Source organism: Gorilla gorilla, chromosome 13 (assembly GCF_029281585.2).
Source record: "Gorilla gorilla gorilla isolate KB3781 chromosome 13, NHGRI_mGorGor1-v2.1_pri, whole genome shotgun sequence".
Classification (NCBI taxonomy): domain Eukaryota; kingdom Metazoa; phylum Chordata; class Mammalia; order Primates; family Hominidae; genus Gorilla; species Gorilla gorilla.
In genome coordinates, this window is record NC_073237.2 from 123,824,176 (window position 1) to 123,840,166 (window position 15,991).

The 15,991-nt window shown below is 51.9% G+C and overlaps 2 protein-coding genes and 1 non-coding gene across 5 annotated transcripts in view; 1 reads left to right on the top strand and 2 right to left on the bottom strand.

Annotated features, from left to right (window-relative positions):
- Window positions 1–529: 529 nt before the first annotated feature.
- Window positions 530–4,253, bottom strand: RPL12 (ribosomal protein L12). Its single transcript, XM_004048632.4, has 7 exons — window positions 4,122–4,253; window positions 3,572–3,645; window positions 2,450–2,548; window positions 2,121–2,202; window positions 1,178–1,264; window positions 730–842; window positions 530–577 (listed from the first exon to the last, which is right to left on the bottom strand). Exons 1-7 carry the CDS (start codon window positions 4,156–4,158, stop codon window positions 572–574), a joined length of 498 nt encoding a protein of 165 aa, XP_004048680.1. The 5' UTR covers window positions 4,159–4,253; the 3' UTR covers window positions 530–571.
- On the bottom strand, window positions 1,342–1,471 carry LOC115935903 (small nucleolar RNA SNORA65). Its single transcript, XR_004071494.3, has one exon. It is a non-coding gene; the product is annotated as a small nucleolar RNA SNORA65 (small nucleolar RNA).
- An 18-nt stretch (window positions 4,254–4,271) lies between the features above and the next one.
- The window catches only part of LRSAM1 (leucine rich repeat and sterile alpha motif containing 1), a 55,551-nt gene continuing 43,831 nt past the window's right edge, over window positions 4,272–15,991 (top strand). Inside the window, exons 1-9 of one of the 3 annotated variants that reach the window (XM_019033255.3) lie at window positions 4,272–4,513; window positions 4,771–4,926; window positions 7,480–7,583; window positions 7,982–8,038; window positions 8,560–8,604; window positions 10,293–10,370; window positions 11,787–11,855; window positions 13,950–14,034; window positions 15,029–15,150. In XM_019033255.3, coding sequence (XP_018888800.1) covers window positions 7,512–7,583; window positions 7,982–8,038; window positions 8,560–8,604; window positions 10,293–10,370; window positions 11,787–11,855; window positions 13,950–14,034; window positions 15,029–15,150 — 528 coding nt within the window. In that variant the 5' untranslated portion in view covers window positions 4,272–4,513; window positions 4,771–4,926; window positions 7,480–7,511. Of the gene's footprint in view, window positions 4,927–7,479; window positions 7,584–7,981; window positions 8,039–8,559; window positions 8,605–10,292; window positions 10,371–11,786; window positions 11,856–13,949; window positions 14,035–15,028; window positions 15,151–15,991 lie in introns of all 3 variants that reach the window. The other 2 variants (XM_055351199.2, XM_063697036.1) reach the window with 2 other exon arrangements.

Consider the following 15,991-nt stretch of genomic DNA (forward strand, 5'->3'; position numbering starts at 1 on the left):
ACTCCCCATGTGTTCCAGTTTTGTTAGAGCATTTCTTAGGAAAGGCTTCATGATAGTCTACAAAAAGTGCTTCCTGGCCAGGCATGGTGGCTCATGCCTATAATCCCAACACTTTGGGAGGCCAAAGGCAGGCATATCAAGAGGTCAGGAGTTCGAGACCGGCCTGACCAACATGGAGAAACCCTGTCTTTACTAAAAATAAAAATTAGCCGGGCATGGTAGCACGTGCCTGTAATCCCAGCTACTTAGGAGGCTGAGGCTGGAGAATTGCTTGAATCTGGAAGGCAGAGGTTGTGGTGAGCCGAGATTGCACCATTGCACTCCAGCCTGGGCAACGAGCGAAACTCTGTCTCAAAAAAAAAGGAAAGAAAGGCTTCCTTTCTGAGCTCAGCCCAGCCCATACAGGGCAGTTTTGTTACCCACCATAAGGTGCTTGTTACTTCTCCACAGGTTCTGCCACCCTGACCCCACTGACCACCCCACAAAGGAGCTAGCTCCCTCAAGGAAGACGCCACACCAGAAAATCCACCAGTTGTCAAATGATCCTTTATTGAAATATTTTCCTTTGTGCTTAACTCTGTGGGAAAGAAAAAAAAAAAATCAGTAAGAAGTTTAAAAGGATTATCCCACCCCACCAGTAACCATTTCCAAAACTTCCCAGCTTATCTCTGTGAGTACACTGGGTGGCCCCCCTTTCACCCCTACTGTAACAATGAAAATGTCACTTACGGCTGGGCATTCCACAGCACCACTGTTGATGTCATCGATGATGTCATGAGGGTGGCGGCCATCAACATTACAGCCCACAGACTGGGCAGTCCCCAGGATCTCTTTAATGGTTCCTTTAAGTAAAGAAATGGTGGCATTGGAGGTGCTGGCTCAGTCCCTCACAATCCGCAGATACTGGGGAATACTGAAGGGGTTCATAGCAGGCAATGGAAGGAATGAGGTTCCTGCTCCCCTAATATAGAATATAGAGCTCCATCTAGTTCCATAACCCGGAATGCAAAGCTTCCATGGGTCCTTGATGCTCAGATTAAACACATCCATCCTTTCAGTCCCAGAAAACTGCACCCCATCTTGGGTCTCACTGAGCACCCTTCAAGTAAGAAGAATGTCATCACTCAGTGAAAAACACAACTACAGTTACAGCGGTTACATGTTGTCCTGCTCTTACCAGAGAGTTCTCTGGCTAAGGATCGGTGCCGCATCTGTCGAGCAATGTTGACGATCTCATCAAAAGTGATATTCCCACTGTGTTTAACTGCAGAAGAGGAAACAGCAAAAGCTCTTTTAAAGTCTGAAGCCAAAGCAGATCATGTGTCCTTCATTTCGTTTCTAGGCTGTTCCCATGCTTTCGGCACAGAGTCATCCACATGAAGAACAACCCTGTTTCCTAAGCTGGGGTTTACTATCAGCTCACCACTGGATTGCACCAGCCAACAGAGACCTGGTCAGGTGCAGTGGCGGGTGGCTGAGGGCAAAACCAAGCCTTCACAAATCTGACATGGCAGAAACTGTTTTAGAGAACTGACAAGCTTAAATTGCCAGGGAGTTAAACTGCCCAGTACCTGCCAGCTGTATGTGGTCTCCTGATTATAGATCATTATTGCTGACATCTTCCTCCCACATGCACTGATTGGGGCCTGCCCCACACAGGGACTACATGGCACTTTTTTTTTTTTTTTGAGACAGAGTCTCACTGTCACCCAGGCTGGAGTGCAGTGGCACAATCTTGGCTCACTGCTACAACCTCCACCTCCTGGGTTCGAGTGATTCTCCTGCCTCAGCCGTCTGAGTAGCCAGGACTACAGGCGAGCACCACCAGGCTAATTTTGTATTTTTTGGTGGAGATGGGGTTTCACCATGTTGGCCAGGCTGGTCTCGAACTCCTGGTCTCAATTGATCCACCTGCCTCAGCCTCCCAGTGCTGGGATTACAGGTGTGAGCCACCCAGCATACATGGCACTTTTTGATACTACCTGGCTCTAGCAGCCCTAACCATATCAACACCCAATACCCATGTCAACCCCAGGTTTCCTTTAAGGGAAAACACAGCCACATATATCAAACATCTCACAAACCATTACCAAAACCAAACTAGGGAAAAGACAACTCACTGTTTTTCTGTTTCTTTCTGTCTCTTGGTGGTTCCTTGAGGGCTTTGATGATCAGGGCAGAGGCAGAAGGCACCACCTCAATCTGCAGAAGACATTCTTGAGTGAATACTCCACCTCCAGTGAATACTTCCTTGCACGCTGGCTCTCAAAAATCATGGCCACACACTGTCCAAGTCTTTGCCCTAGGTCCGTACTCTTGACAAAGCCTCCCCAACAAGGTAAAATCACTCTTGGCTCACCACTGGTGGCAGAAACACTCTTCAGGAATCCCAGAGGGTTGCTACCTGTCCTCCCACCCTCCTCTCCCGAAACCAAGCACAAGCAAATACCTGGGCCTGTCTGTTCTGAATGGTCAGTTTCACTGTAATCCTCAGGCCCTTCCAGTCACCCGTTGCCTTGGCAATGTCATCACCAACCTTTTTTGGAGACTAGAAATAAAGGCATATAATCAACATGGTGTCCAGAGGTGAACCACAGCCTTGAAACCTGCCCACCACTTCTCACTTGGCAACAAAGGAAGCTATCTCAAGTACCTAAGGGCACCTTCTCAATCAGAGAACAGCTATCACCATAGCATCAATTGGGGGTTGGGGTTGTCTTGTCCAGACCTGTAAACTGCAGACTTGGCCACAATGTAACCTAGACCCCCTCCTAAGTGCCCCATGTGCTTAAGGAGGGGGATTTTCAGCCCTGCTGACATTAGAATCACCTAAGGAGCTTTCAAAATACTAGGCTCCCATGTCAGACCACCCACGTCCATCTTCCTGGATGGAGGTCTGATTATTTGCTACTCTGAAGTTCTTCTCTAGTAATCCTTAGCCTCAACAGGAGGCTAAGTGTCCCCTAAGTGCCAGCTAACGGCCAAGGAAGAATAGTTAAGATACAGGTTAAAAAAGACCAATGGGGAAGAGCATTTGGGGCAGGGGAGCATTGTGCAAGGATTAAATAAAGGCCTAATGAAATTCAGAGAAATCCAAGAGGACAGAATGACGGGGAAGCCAGCAGTTGCTCAGCAGGCATGAGACACAGCCTGCCACATGAACTGCTAGGTTTACATCTACAACACAGCTGGAAACGCTCACTGGATCTTCACCCACACCGCGTTTAATCTTCCCAACAATGCCATGCCCACTTCCTGACGAGGAAATACAGATGTTGGCTGCCCAATGTCACTAAGCCAGTCCTAACTTCAAAACTCCCCCTTGGGCCCACCCCTCAGGTACACCAAAGCAGCAGTGGAGATACATGGAGCTAATTATAATTTAAAGGCACCGGGTTCGATTTTTCACACACGACCTTCCTAAGGTACCTAGTACTAGTTCAATGGCTCAGGCCTACTGAGGGTGACAGTCCAAGCCACGAGGGCACCTCTGGCACAGGCGTGACTCCACGAGCCGGCGCTTAAAGTGAAACAAATGTGAAAAAAATGCCCCTTGGAGGGGATAACGTACCAGACCCAGGGGGCCGATCTTGGGGGCCAGGGCAGAAGTGGCACCGACTTCACCTCCGGTGCACCTCAGGTATACTGGGGGAAAAGAAAAGTTAGTGTCTCTGCAGAGGGAGCCCCGAGCCACAGCCCTCTCAGCGTCTTTCCGGGGTTGGACACACCACCCTCTGCCTCTTCTCGAAACAGCACAGAGCGCGAGGCGGGCCACCCGCTCCTCCCTCGGGTGTGGGCAGCTCCGAAACTCACACCGGGGAGGCGTGGAGAGAGCCCCGTCGCCCACGAACCCAGGCCAGTGGGGCGAAACGCCCGGAGACAAGCCTTACCCTAGGGCGTGCGGGCTCCCAAGCCGCCACAGGTGGTTCAGTCCTCCCTCCCCACCTACACGTGAAGAAGCTAAGGCCCAGAAAGGCTGAGGCTTGGCCGGGGCGGCGCAACACCGGGAAGGTCTCTGGGAGGCAGCGGCTTTAAGAGCCCCACACGGGGAAAGCTTTGCACGCGCGGCGGGGCCGAGGGATGCTCCATCCCGCAGCCCCGGCCACAACTAGAGCACGCACCGACTTTGATCTCGTTGGGGTCGAACTTCGGCGGCATGGTGGAGGCGGCTGGTGTCGGATGAACCCGGATTCGGGACGACCGAAGGAAGTTGCACCTTGGCCTCCTCCGAGCCGAAAGCCGAGAGGCCGGAAATCGCGCGGACAAGCCAGATATAGGCAGGAAAACGCCGCTATCGCGAGAACTGTCGTCACTGCCCGGCCTTCCAGAGACGCCCTTGTCGCCATGTTTGTTGTGGGCAGGCGCCTGAGGCTGACGGCTGGCAAGCAGGGCACCGCGGTGCGCTGAAGCTAGAGATTCCGAAAGGGGGTTCGGGTAGTTCGCTCCGGAGAAGTCTGAGAGGACGGGTTGCTCCGGTGATCCCAGGCCTAGCTGTTTCCCATATTCCTTTATCGTGAGTGTCACCCCGGTCCCCGTCACCCAATCCCAGAGCCCCGCCCCTCCCCTGAGGGGTCCGTAGTCCCATTCCGAGACCCCAGTACCGCGGCGACCCCTGCTCCCTCGAGCACTTGTTGTGCACTTTAGTTATCAAAACTGTCTATGTGGAAATCCAGTCCCGCTCTTCGTTCGGAGAGTCCGCGATTCCTAGAGCCTCAGACTTCGTCATCCCGGTCTGCGTGACTTTATGAGATTCTGAGTTTCTGTCCCCAGCACCTGCCTTTGAAGGAGACCAGACTCCGGCTCCGCCCGGCCCGTGCCGGGTGGTCTGCGGCCCCGAGTCCGTGACCAAGCCCTCCGAGTGATCGGCCTGCCCTCGGGTGCACCCGCGGGTCCCAACGTGGGGGACCCCTCCATCCACAAAGCCAGGTCAGCCACTGCCCACCCCACCCCAGGAAATATGGGTGTGGCCCTCCCCCCGCATCTAGGCTGGAGGTCGGAGAGGGAGGGACAGGCATGTGGGGCAGCCTGGAAAGAACTGATCTTCGGGGAGGGGTGGGAGAGCGATGGTGGTTGGGAGGAAGTGGGGAGGGCTGCACATCAGGAAGGGGGTGCAAGAGGGTTAGTGATTGGGGAGCAGAAGGGTAAGTGCTGGTCATCTGGGACGGATGGGGGAGGGCTGTTTTCAAACCATTCCCCATCCTTGCAGGCAGGTGGGGTGACAAGAGGGCCTGAACTGGCTCTGCAGGCCTGGCTGCCTCCCCAGACAGCCCCGCCACCGTGGGTGCAGAGCTGCCATCTTTGCCCATCCCTCTGAGGACTGGGTGTATGTCTTCTTCAACTGCATCTCCTCCCATGACTATCTTCTCCCTAGCTCCTCTAGCGGGCCCTGAATCAATGTTGCTTGCATGTGGGTTGCTTTGTGGCTAACGTTTATTGAGCGCTCATGTGCCAGGTACTGTACTATGGGCTTGACATACATGAAGTCGCTGGATCCTCACAGAAGCCAGTGTTGGTAGCATGGTTACTCACACTTTACAGATGAGGAAACTGAGGCTCTGAGAGGTGAACCAAGGTGATCTCTGCAGTTGTGGGTGGCAGATTTCGGATTCAAACCCAGTTCTCTTTTCATCCCAAAGCCTGTGCTGCTCACCATGCACTTCCCTGGGTGATTGCCTCCTGGCTCATTGCCATCCCTTATCCAGCTCTGGTATTTACAGACACTGTGCAGGCCCTGGGCAGGCAGTGAGCACCTGGCTCTGAGTTCAGGATAGTGTACTTCGTGTGTGCCAAGTTATGTGAGCACCAAGCAGTCGGGCAAATCCCACAGGTCAGGACTTGAGAGACCACGGTTCCAGGCTGCAATCCAGGCTGTACAGCCAGGCCACTGAACTTAATAAGCATCTACTTCTTCACTTTATTTATTTATTTATTATTATTTTCTGAGACAGAGACTCCCTGTGTCACCCAGGCTGGAGTGCAGTGGCATGATCTTGGCTCACTGCAACCTCCGCCTCCTGGGTTCAAGCGATTCTTGTTCCTCAGCCTTCCAAGTGGCTGGGACTACAGGCGCATATCACCACGCCCAGCTACTTTGTGTATTTTTAGTAGAGATGGGGTTTCACCATGTTACCCAGGCTGGTCTCGAACTCCTGGGCTCAAGTGACCCACCTGTCTTGGCCTCCCAAAGCGCTGGGATTACAGGCATGAGCCACCACACCCGGCATGTTTCTTCACTTTAAAAAGGGTTAATGGTGAGAACAAAATGGAATAATAACTGAGGGTGGTAAGCTGAGAATTGCTTTTTAATTTGTATTCACCGCAGAGGTCTCTTTGGTCATGATGTAGTTGAGCTCCCTGAGGTCCTGGCTGGCTCTGGATTGCTCCTGCTGATCCTGCTCTGATAGCGTTTGGGGGGCTAGAAGTGATTCATTGGCAGAGTCTGTTAGAGTCCTCAAAGAACAGCCTTGGAAAGCACCTGAGGAAACGTCTCTAAGTTTCCCTAGAACAGGAAAAGGATAATGCCAAGGCCTCACTATGGGTCGGTGGCAAATATGGGCCCTAACCCAGGTCATCTGGCTTGTCTGTCTCCACCTCATCGTGCTGCTCAATGTTTAGTCAACAAAGAACAAGGAGTACTGAGTGCCTGCTGTGGGCTCAGGACACAGATGGAAGAACTAGAAAGACGCAGCCTGTGACCTCATGGAACTCACTAGAAAGATGTGGCCCCTGACCCCATGGAACTCACTAGAAAGACATGGCCCCTGCCCCCATGGAACTCCATGAAACTAGGAAGACGCAGTCCCTGGCTCCATGGAACTCACTAGAAAGACACTGACCCTTACCCCATGGAACTCACTAGAAAGACACAGCCCCTGCCTCCATGGAACTCAATAGAAAGACGCAGCTCCTGCCCCCGTGGAACTCACTAGAAAGACGAAGCCCCTGCCCCCGTGGAACTCACTAGAAAGACGCAGCCCCTGCCCCCGTGGAACTCACTCGAAAGACGCAGCCCCTGCCCCCGTGGAACTCACTCGAAAGACGCAGCCCCTGCCCCCGTGGAACTCACTCGAAAGACGCAGCCCCTGCCCCCGTGGAACTCACTAGAAAGACGCAGCCCCTGCCCCCTTGGAACTCACTAGAAAGACGCAGCCCCTGCCTCCATGAAACTCACTAGAAAGACGCTGTCCCTGACCCCGTGGAACTCACTGGAAAGTCGCAGCCCCTGCCCCCATGGAACTCACTAAAAAGATGCAGCCCCTGCCCCCATGGAACTCACTAGAAAGTTGCTGCCTCCATGGAACTCTCTAGAAAGACCCAGCCACTGCCTCCGTGGAACTCACTAGGGAGACACAGCCCCTGCCTCCATGGAACTCATGGTCCAGCAGACCAGCTGCATGCTCTGTGTTACTGCACTACCTGTCCTGGGTGTTGGGGGCTGTGACAAATTCCCCAGTCCCTAACTTCTCTCCCGTGCCCCAGGGTCCTAAAGATCGCTCTGGGAAAAGGGAAGGATGCCGCTCTTCTTCCGGAAGCGGAAACCCAGTGAGGAGGCTCGGAAACGCCTGGAGTACCAGATGTGTTTGGTGAGGGAAAGTGGGTTTCCTCTAACTCTATCCCATCTCCTCCTCGGTCCCCATGGAGTAGGCCTCCGCACTACCCCCGATAAGCCGTGCTCCTTCCCATCTGCCTCCCCCACCCACAGAAGAAATATTTGACTTAGACCCAACAGATGAGGCCCCCTGCCAAGGGTGCTTCTCCCCTGTAGACTGAGCGCACTGTCATTGCTTTTCAGTTCCTCATCCCTCTGGGCCTCAAGCTCTGGGAAAGCAGGGGTCATTGGTTCACCTGCCAGATGGACCAGTGGAACCAGATAGTGTCTATGGTCCTTTGCCGCTGCTTACATTTATGTTCTTTGCCTGGCTTGTCCACTCTGCAAAGATGTTTTGTCTTAATACTTTTTAAAAATTCTTTTTATCCTTAGGCAAAAGAAGCTGGGGCAGATGACATTCTCGACATCTCTAAATGTGAGCTCTCAGAGGTAAACTGAGGATAGTGTTGGGCTGTGAATTGGATCTGTCCCATTTTCTTGGATCTTGTGTCCCTAGGAAAGACAGAGGTGGACTGGGGCTTTAGAAAGGCCAGAAGCTCTAGTCACAAGATATTTCCTTAGATTTTGTTCTTGTCCAAAATAATTGAAGATGATCCTTTGGCCTCAATATAAGGCAGTCTCCAAGAGTCAAGGAGTCTAGGTAGAAAATGTACCCACAGACTCCTACATTGCTGGAAGGGCCTGGCATTCTCCAGCCCCTGAAGGGGTTCACAATGGGGACAGGGTGGGTGGGGCAGGGCAGTCTCTTGCCAGCTGACCGAGGGAAGGGCTGGCCACATCCCCAACACCACTACTTGCCAGCCTTGCCGCTGGGCTCAGCACTGCCACCTGCTGTGGCGTTTTGCCCTTGTTCACCTCCTGCCTGTCTCTTCCTCACGTGAATGCCACTCAGAGAACAAGCTAAAAACTGGCAGGAGGGGAGACACTTACTCTTCTTTATCTTATCTTAGATTCCATTTGGAGCTTTTGCAACATGCAAAGTTCTGCAGAAGAAGGTAAGATGGAGCTTCATCTTCAGAGACTTTCTTGTTGCATGTCTGCTTGTTTGAACCCACAAGGGCCTTTGAGGAGCTGTCTTCCCGGCGTAGACACCTCCTTTCTCTCTGCTTCTTATGCTCTTGGCCTGCAGCAGGTGTTTTCACAGATAGGAGAGTAGGCTTTGGGGTTGGACCTTCCTGTGTCACATTCTAACTCTGCCCTCACTGGCTTCATGACTTGGGCAACTTCCTTAAACTCTTCTCAGTTTCTTCCCCTGTGAAATGAAGACATTCATAGTTCTCCTTTCTGAGGTATTGTGAGAATTAAATGAGTGGTAGATAGCTAGATAGAGATAGAAATATACTGAGTGTACATGCCTGCCACATAGTAAAGGCTTATGAACCCCAGTGTTAGTAATAATAGAAACTCACCCCTTTTATTCTGGTCACCCAGGGAAGATTCAGAGGGGAGTGAATGATTTTTCAGCAGAGCGTTGCAGCTTTGAATGCAGATGGGTAGAATCGCTCTAAGTGAAGTATCTAAATGAGAATATGCAAAAAAAAAAAAAAAAAAAAAGTGTTCCATGCCAACAGAGTAGTGAGCTCCTTGGTGCTGGAAGTTTTGTTTTTTTTTTTTTTTTTTGAAGACGGACGCTCTGCTCTGTCACCCAGGCTGGAGTGCAGTGGTGCAATCTCGGCTCACTGAAACCTCTGCCTCCTGGGTTCAAGCAATTCTCCTGCCTCAGCCTCCTGAGTAGCTGGGATTATAGGCGCACACCACCACACCCAACTAATTTTTGTATTTTTAGTAGAGATGAGGTTTTGCCATGTTGGCCAGGCTGGTCTCGAACTCCTGACCTCAAGTGATCCACCTGCCTTAGCCTGCCAAAGTGCTGGGATTACAGGTGTGAGCCACCACGCCCAGTCTGTGCTGGAAGTGTTGGGCAGCAGTCGATGCCTAAGAAAAATGCAGTAGATTGGCTGGGTGCGGTGGCTCATGCCTGTAATCCCAGCACTTCAGGAGGCCGAGGTGGGCAGATCACGAGGTCAGGAGATCAAGACCATCCTGGCTACCATGGTGAAACCCGGTCTCTACCAAAAATAAAAAAAATCAGCTGGGTGTGGTAGCATGCGCCTGTAGTCCCAGCTAGTCGGGAGGGCGAGACAGGAGAATTGCTTGAACCTGGGAGGCGGAGGTTGCAGTGAGCTGAGATCACACCACTGCACTCCAGCTTGGGCGACAGAGCAAGACTTGGTCTCAAAAAAAAAAAGAAAAAAAAATAGCAGTAGATGACCTGGACTGAGCCTTGGCCCCTCTAACCAGCCCTGGAAGTTTTGCACATGAGCTTTTATTTAACATCATGGCAGCCCCGGGAGGCAGGCACTTTATTATTCTCTGTTTTCCACGTGAAGACGCTGGTGCTGGGAAGGTTATGATCAGGATGGCTGCAGGGGGATCCCTTCTCAGATGGAAGGAAGATGTAGACCTCTAAGGTCTCTTTCACCCTTGAAGATCCAGGTTTTAAGGAAGGGCATTAGATTCGCCACTGGGAGAGTTCATGATATTGACCCGCATCCCCTGTCATGGTGTCTGGGAGAGCAAAATGGTGGGGCGTGGCACGGCGCTGGGCTGGCTCCCACGCCCTTAGCCTGCCCTGCCTGCTGCTCTTCCTCAGCCCAGCATGGCCGCACATCTCTCCACACAGGTGCTGATTGTCCACACAAATCACCTCACTTCCCTGCTTCCCAAATCCTGCAGCCTCCTGAGTCTGGCAACCATCAAGGTACTGGGCCCTCCTCCCAGGCAGCTGGGGCTCTGCATGGGGTTCCAGGTGGCAGCTGAGCGCCTGCTCCCTTTGGGCTGCCTCTTGCATGTCAGAGGGGCCCAATCTACCAGTCAATCTGGGATTTGATCAGTATGGTTTACTGGATACTTCTGTGGGCTGTGTGTGGGATAGGGTGACAAAGATGACCAGCCACAGGCCCTGTCCCTGGGGAGTTTACATGCCAGGAGGAAAGCCAAATGACAGCCTCATGGCGAGTCAGCTAGCAGAGGGCGAGGAGACTGATGGTCCCAGGCAAGAAGGAAGAGGAGGGACGCCCAGGTGATCTGGAAGGACTCCCTGCTGACTGTGAGCTCCTCCCCGGATGGGCTGGGAGGCATTCACAACATGTGGGAGGTGTGAGCCCAGGGTTGTTATGTGCAGACCTGAGCTTGGGAGAGTGATATGCACCTTCAGAGGAGGCCAGCAGCACAGGTGTCAGCCCGGCAGCACAGGCCCAATCTGTTATACTATATTGTTTAGGGAACAATGACAAGAGAAAAGCCTGTATGTGTTCACTACAGATGCTTTCTTTCTTTCTTTTTTTTTTTTTTAATATTTTGCACCTGAGTTTGGTTGAATCCATAGATATGGAGGGTACCTGTGTGTGCACATGTATAAATATTTCTCCAAGGCCTTTTTTGTGCATTTTCATTTTTAAAAAATTAGCAGCCAGTCGTGGTGGCTCACACCCATAATCCTAGCACTTTGGGAGGCCAAGGCGGGTGGGTCACTTGAGGTCAGGAGTTCGAGACCAGCCTGGCCAACATGGTGAAACCCCATCTCTACTAAAAATACAAAAAAACCAGCAGAGCATGTTGGCATGTGCCTGTAATCCCAGCTACTTGGGAGGTTGAGGCATGAGAATCACTTGAACCCAGGAGGTGGAGGTTGCAGTGAGCTGAGGTCGTGCCACTGCACTCCAGCCTGGGTGACAGAGTGAGACTCTGTCTCAAAATAAAATAAAATAAAATAAAATTAAATTAAAAATTAGCAAGTACAGTTAAGCAAAGGGGGAAACATCTATAATTTTACACTGTGGAGTACCACTATCAATATTTTATCGCATATTTGAAAGTCTTACATATTTATACAATGGAGTGTTTCTTTTTAACATATTAGTATCTAGGCATACTGTTTTATAGCATAGTTTTTCAGTTAACAGTAAAAATAAATATACATAAAATAAGAAAATGGTATAATGGTTTGAGAAGGAAAATGAGGCGGGAGTGATCAACACTAAGTGGGAAAGGAGTGGCAGGCACTCTGTTTCTGCACTGGGGGTGTGAGGTGGCCCCAGCCCCTCCTCAGCGCTCTGGAGCCTGGAGTCTGAGGGACTTTCTCACTTGGAGACTCACAGGGGTCTTTCTTCTGCAGGTTCTAGATCTCCACGATAATCAGCTGACAGCTCTTCCTGACGATCTGGGGCAGCTGACTGCCCTCCAGGTAAGGCTGCAGAAACAGAAACCCACCTCGGATGGCCCTAGTGAGACCAGGCAGTCACTCAAGCCTGGAATGTTCTGGCCAGGCTCCAGCCAGTGGAAGCAGGCTGTACTCAGTGCCAGCTCCACCCTCCGCTTAGCTCTTTGGGGTTTTTTTTTTTTTTCTGAGGCAGTGTCTCACTGTGTTGCCCAGGCTGGAGTGCAGTGGCGCCATCAGAGTTGCAGAGGCAACCTCTGCCTCCCGAGTTCAAGCGATTCTCCTGCCTCAGCCTCCCTAGTAGCTGGGATTACAGGCGTGTGCCACCACTCCCAGCTAGTTTTTATATTTTTAGTAGAGATGGTGTTTCGCCATGTTGGCCTGACTGGTCTCAAACTCCTGACCTCAAGTGATCCACTCACTTTGGCCTCCCAAAGTGCTGGGATTACGGTGTGAGCCACCACGCCTGACCAATTATACCACTTTGAGCCACAATAAATACCTTGGTGTAGGACTTTTTGTATGTGTATTTTTTTTTCTCACTCTGTCACCCAGGCTGGAGTGCAGTGGCACCATCTCAACTCACTGCAACATCTGCCTCCCGGGTTCAAGAGATTCTCATGCCTCAGCCTCCTGAGTATCTGGGATTACAGGCACATGCCACCACACCTGGACAATTTTTGTATTTTCAGTAGAGACTTGTTTTCACCATGTTGGCCAGGCTGACCTCAAACTCCTGGCCTCAGGTGATCCACCCATCCTGGCCTCCCAAAGTGCTGGAATTACAGGCGTGAGCCGCTGTATCTGGCCAGTAGGTGTATTTTTATAGAATTGCTGCATTCGCTAATTTGTAACTTTTGGATACCTGACAATAACTGATAGCATCCTTTGGTTCATCAAATATTCATCTTATTATTTTTAATGGCTACTTAGCTTTCCATTGCATCATTTTTTGTTTGTTTGTTTTTTTGAGATAGAGTCTCGCTGTATCACCAGGCTGGAGTGCAGTGGTGTGATCTCGGCTCACTGCAATCTCCACCTCCCGGGTTCAAGCGATTCCCCTGCCTCAGCCTCCTAAGTAGCTGGAATTACAGGCGCCCACCACTATGCCTGGCTAATTTTTTGTATTGTAGTAGAGACGAGGTTTCACCATGTTCACTTGGATGGTCTCAATCTCCTGACCTCGTGATCCACCCGCCTCAGCCTCCCAAAGTGCTAGGGTTACAGGCGTGAGCCGCCGCGCCCAGCTCCCATTGCATCTATTTTTAATGGTTACTTAGTGTATCATCCTGCTGGCCTCGCTCACCTCGAGGTGCCACCTTCTGGAGGGAGCACAGCTTCGGAATCCAACAAGCTCTGGTTCAGTCCCAGCACCACTGCCGGCCTGAGGCCTTGGGTGGATCACACAGCCTTAGGGCAGCCTTTTCCTTAAGGCCAGGGGAACTAGAGCCTCCTGTGCTGCCTCCCCAGATCCCCAAGTCTGTAGTCCCCTTCTCCCTCCTTCCCTGATGGTGGGGCAGTTACTGAGCATTTTGTGGTCAGTATAAGTGCTGGAACCTCAGCCAGAAGGGGTTCAAGGCCTGGCTGTGCTCTCCTGAGCACATGACTTTGCCACCCTGAGCTTCGGTTTTTTCCTATCTCTGGCGGAAACTTAAGAATTTCTGTCTTCCTCAAGGGCCGGTAGGGGGAGATAAGGGCTTGTGTGTGTAGTGCCTGGGTGCCCTGGCCCGGCAGGGCGAGGGGTGTGGGGGTCATCACTGTGGTCTGTGTGTGGGTTCTCGTGTCACCTCTTCCTGTTTCTTTCTTTTTTTTTTTTTTTTTTGAGACGGAGTCTCACTCTGTTGCCCAGGCCGGAATGCAATGGTGCAATCTCAGCTCACCGCAACCTCTGCCTCCTGGGTTCAAGCAATTCTCCTGCCTCAGCCTCCCGAGTAGCTGGGACTACAGGCATGTGCCACCATGCCCAGCTAATTTTTGTATTTTTAGTAGAGATGGGGTTTCACTATGTTGGCCAGGCTGGTCTTGAACTCTTGACCTTGTGATCCACCTGTCTCGGCCTCCCAAAGTGCTGGGATTACAGGCATAAGCCACTGCGCCTGGCTGCCTCTTCCTCTTTCTTAGGTCTTAAACGTGGAAAGGAATCAACTGATACAGCTCCCGCGTTCCATTGGGAACCTGACCCAGCTCCAGACTCTCAATGTTAAAGGTAGGGACCAAGAAGCCGTGTCCGTGTGACCCTCCATCAGCTCTGGGCCATCCTGGCCGGGACCCACAGGCTGCCCCACCCAGGAGCCATTGAGCAGGAGGGCAGCCAGTCTCCAGGGGTCGCTGTAAATGGACTGACCCCTGCTGGGTCAGCTGTCTTCATGGTAACCAGAGACAGGCTGTCTGGAGGGTTCCTGTGGCTCCTCAGAGCCAGGGCCGTATGGCCGTATGGGGAGGCGGGCAGCTGGGCCCCGAGCCTCAGTCACTCATATTTATAATGGTGAGTGTAGTGGACTGATGGGGCGAGAGCTCCTAAGGAGCCGCAGTAAGGTTCTGAGCAGTGCTTCCACCTCCAGCGACACAACAAGCCTCCTGAGGAGTCTACTGGGCAGGCTGAGGGCAGTGGTGCCATCCCCAGTTTACACACGAGGAAAACAAGGCCCGGGAAATCAAGTGTGACTTGCTCAAGACCACCCCGTGGGATGGTGACAGAGCCAAGACCACTGAACAGGCGCCTTACCTGCAGGAGCGCTCTGCTTGCCACACCCAGCTCTCTCCCTTCTCCTGGCTGTCCTTAAGCACTTCCTGCAGAGTGCCTCTGTTTATCAACTGTAACATATGAGTAACGAGAACAACAGTGGCGCCCCATTGCTCAGCCATTACAGCATGAGGGGCCCTGTGCGGAGGACCTCACACATCATCTACCTGAACCTCCAATCTCCCCGTGTTCTTATAAGGCTGGGTGGCAGTGTCATCCCCATTTTCCAGGTGAGAAAACTGGCACAAGGAGGCAAAGCCAGTTGTCTAAAGTCTCTTGGCTAGTAATTGGTGGAGTGGGGACTTGAACTGGAACTCCACCTTCTTGAGCCTACGAAACCTCAGAGCCCGGGATCTGTTGTGTGCCCCAGAGGTCAGAGTGGCTCCCAGTGGGCATCAGGCAGGAAGCTGGTGATGGGGATTTGGGGTGTTGAGCTGTGCTATTGGGGTCTCTGCAGACAACAAGCTGAAGGAGCTTCCAGACACCCTGGGGGAGCTTCGAAGCCTGCGTACCCTCAACATCAGTGGAAACGAGATCCAGAGATTGCCGCAGATGCTGGCTCACGTTCGAACCCTGGAGGTAAATGGGAAGCTGTTCTTGCCTGGGGTGCTCTCTGGCCTGCCCACCTCCCCTCTCTCCCACATTACTGAGTGCCTGCTCTGATCTCACAGTACCAGGGCCACACAGAGATCCCAAGGCATGGTCCTTGGAGGCTTGTAGAGAGGCCAATGTGTGAACATTCGTAATTATATGACTTTTGCTGCCATAATAGAGGCAGAAAAACATACATTAAAAATGAAGAAGAAAGAATGCTGAATCCAGAAGAGGCTGACACTTTAAGAAAGTTGTCGGTGGGGGAACAACACAGTGAGGCCTGTCGGAGGGGGGTGGTGGGGAGGGAGAGCATCAGGAAGAAAAGCTAATGGATGCTGGGCTTAAAACCTGGGTGATGGGACGATCTGTGCAGCAAACCACCATGGCACATGTTTACCTTTGTAACAAACCTGCACGTGCTGCACATGTACTCCTGAGCTTAAAAGTTGCAGAAGAAAAAAAAAGTTGTGATATTCAAGCCAGACCTTAAAGGAGGAATAAGATTTCTGGGCTGGGCGCCGTGGCTCACTCCTGTAATCCCAGCACTTTGGGAGGCCAAAGCAGGTGGATCACTTGAAGTTAGGAGTTCGAGACCAGCCTGGCCAACATGGTGAAACCCTGTCTCTACTAATACTAAAAATACAAGAAATTATCCAGGTGTGGTGGTGCACACCTGTAATCCCAGCTACTCGGGGGAGGCTGAGACAGGAGAATTGCTTGAACCCGGGAGGCGGAGATTGCAGTGAGCCGAGATTGCGCCATTGCATTCCAGCCTGGACAACAAAGCAAGACTTTGTCTCAAAAAAAAAAAAAAAAAAAATTCTGA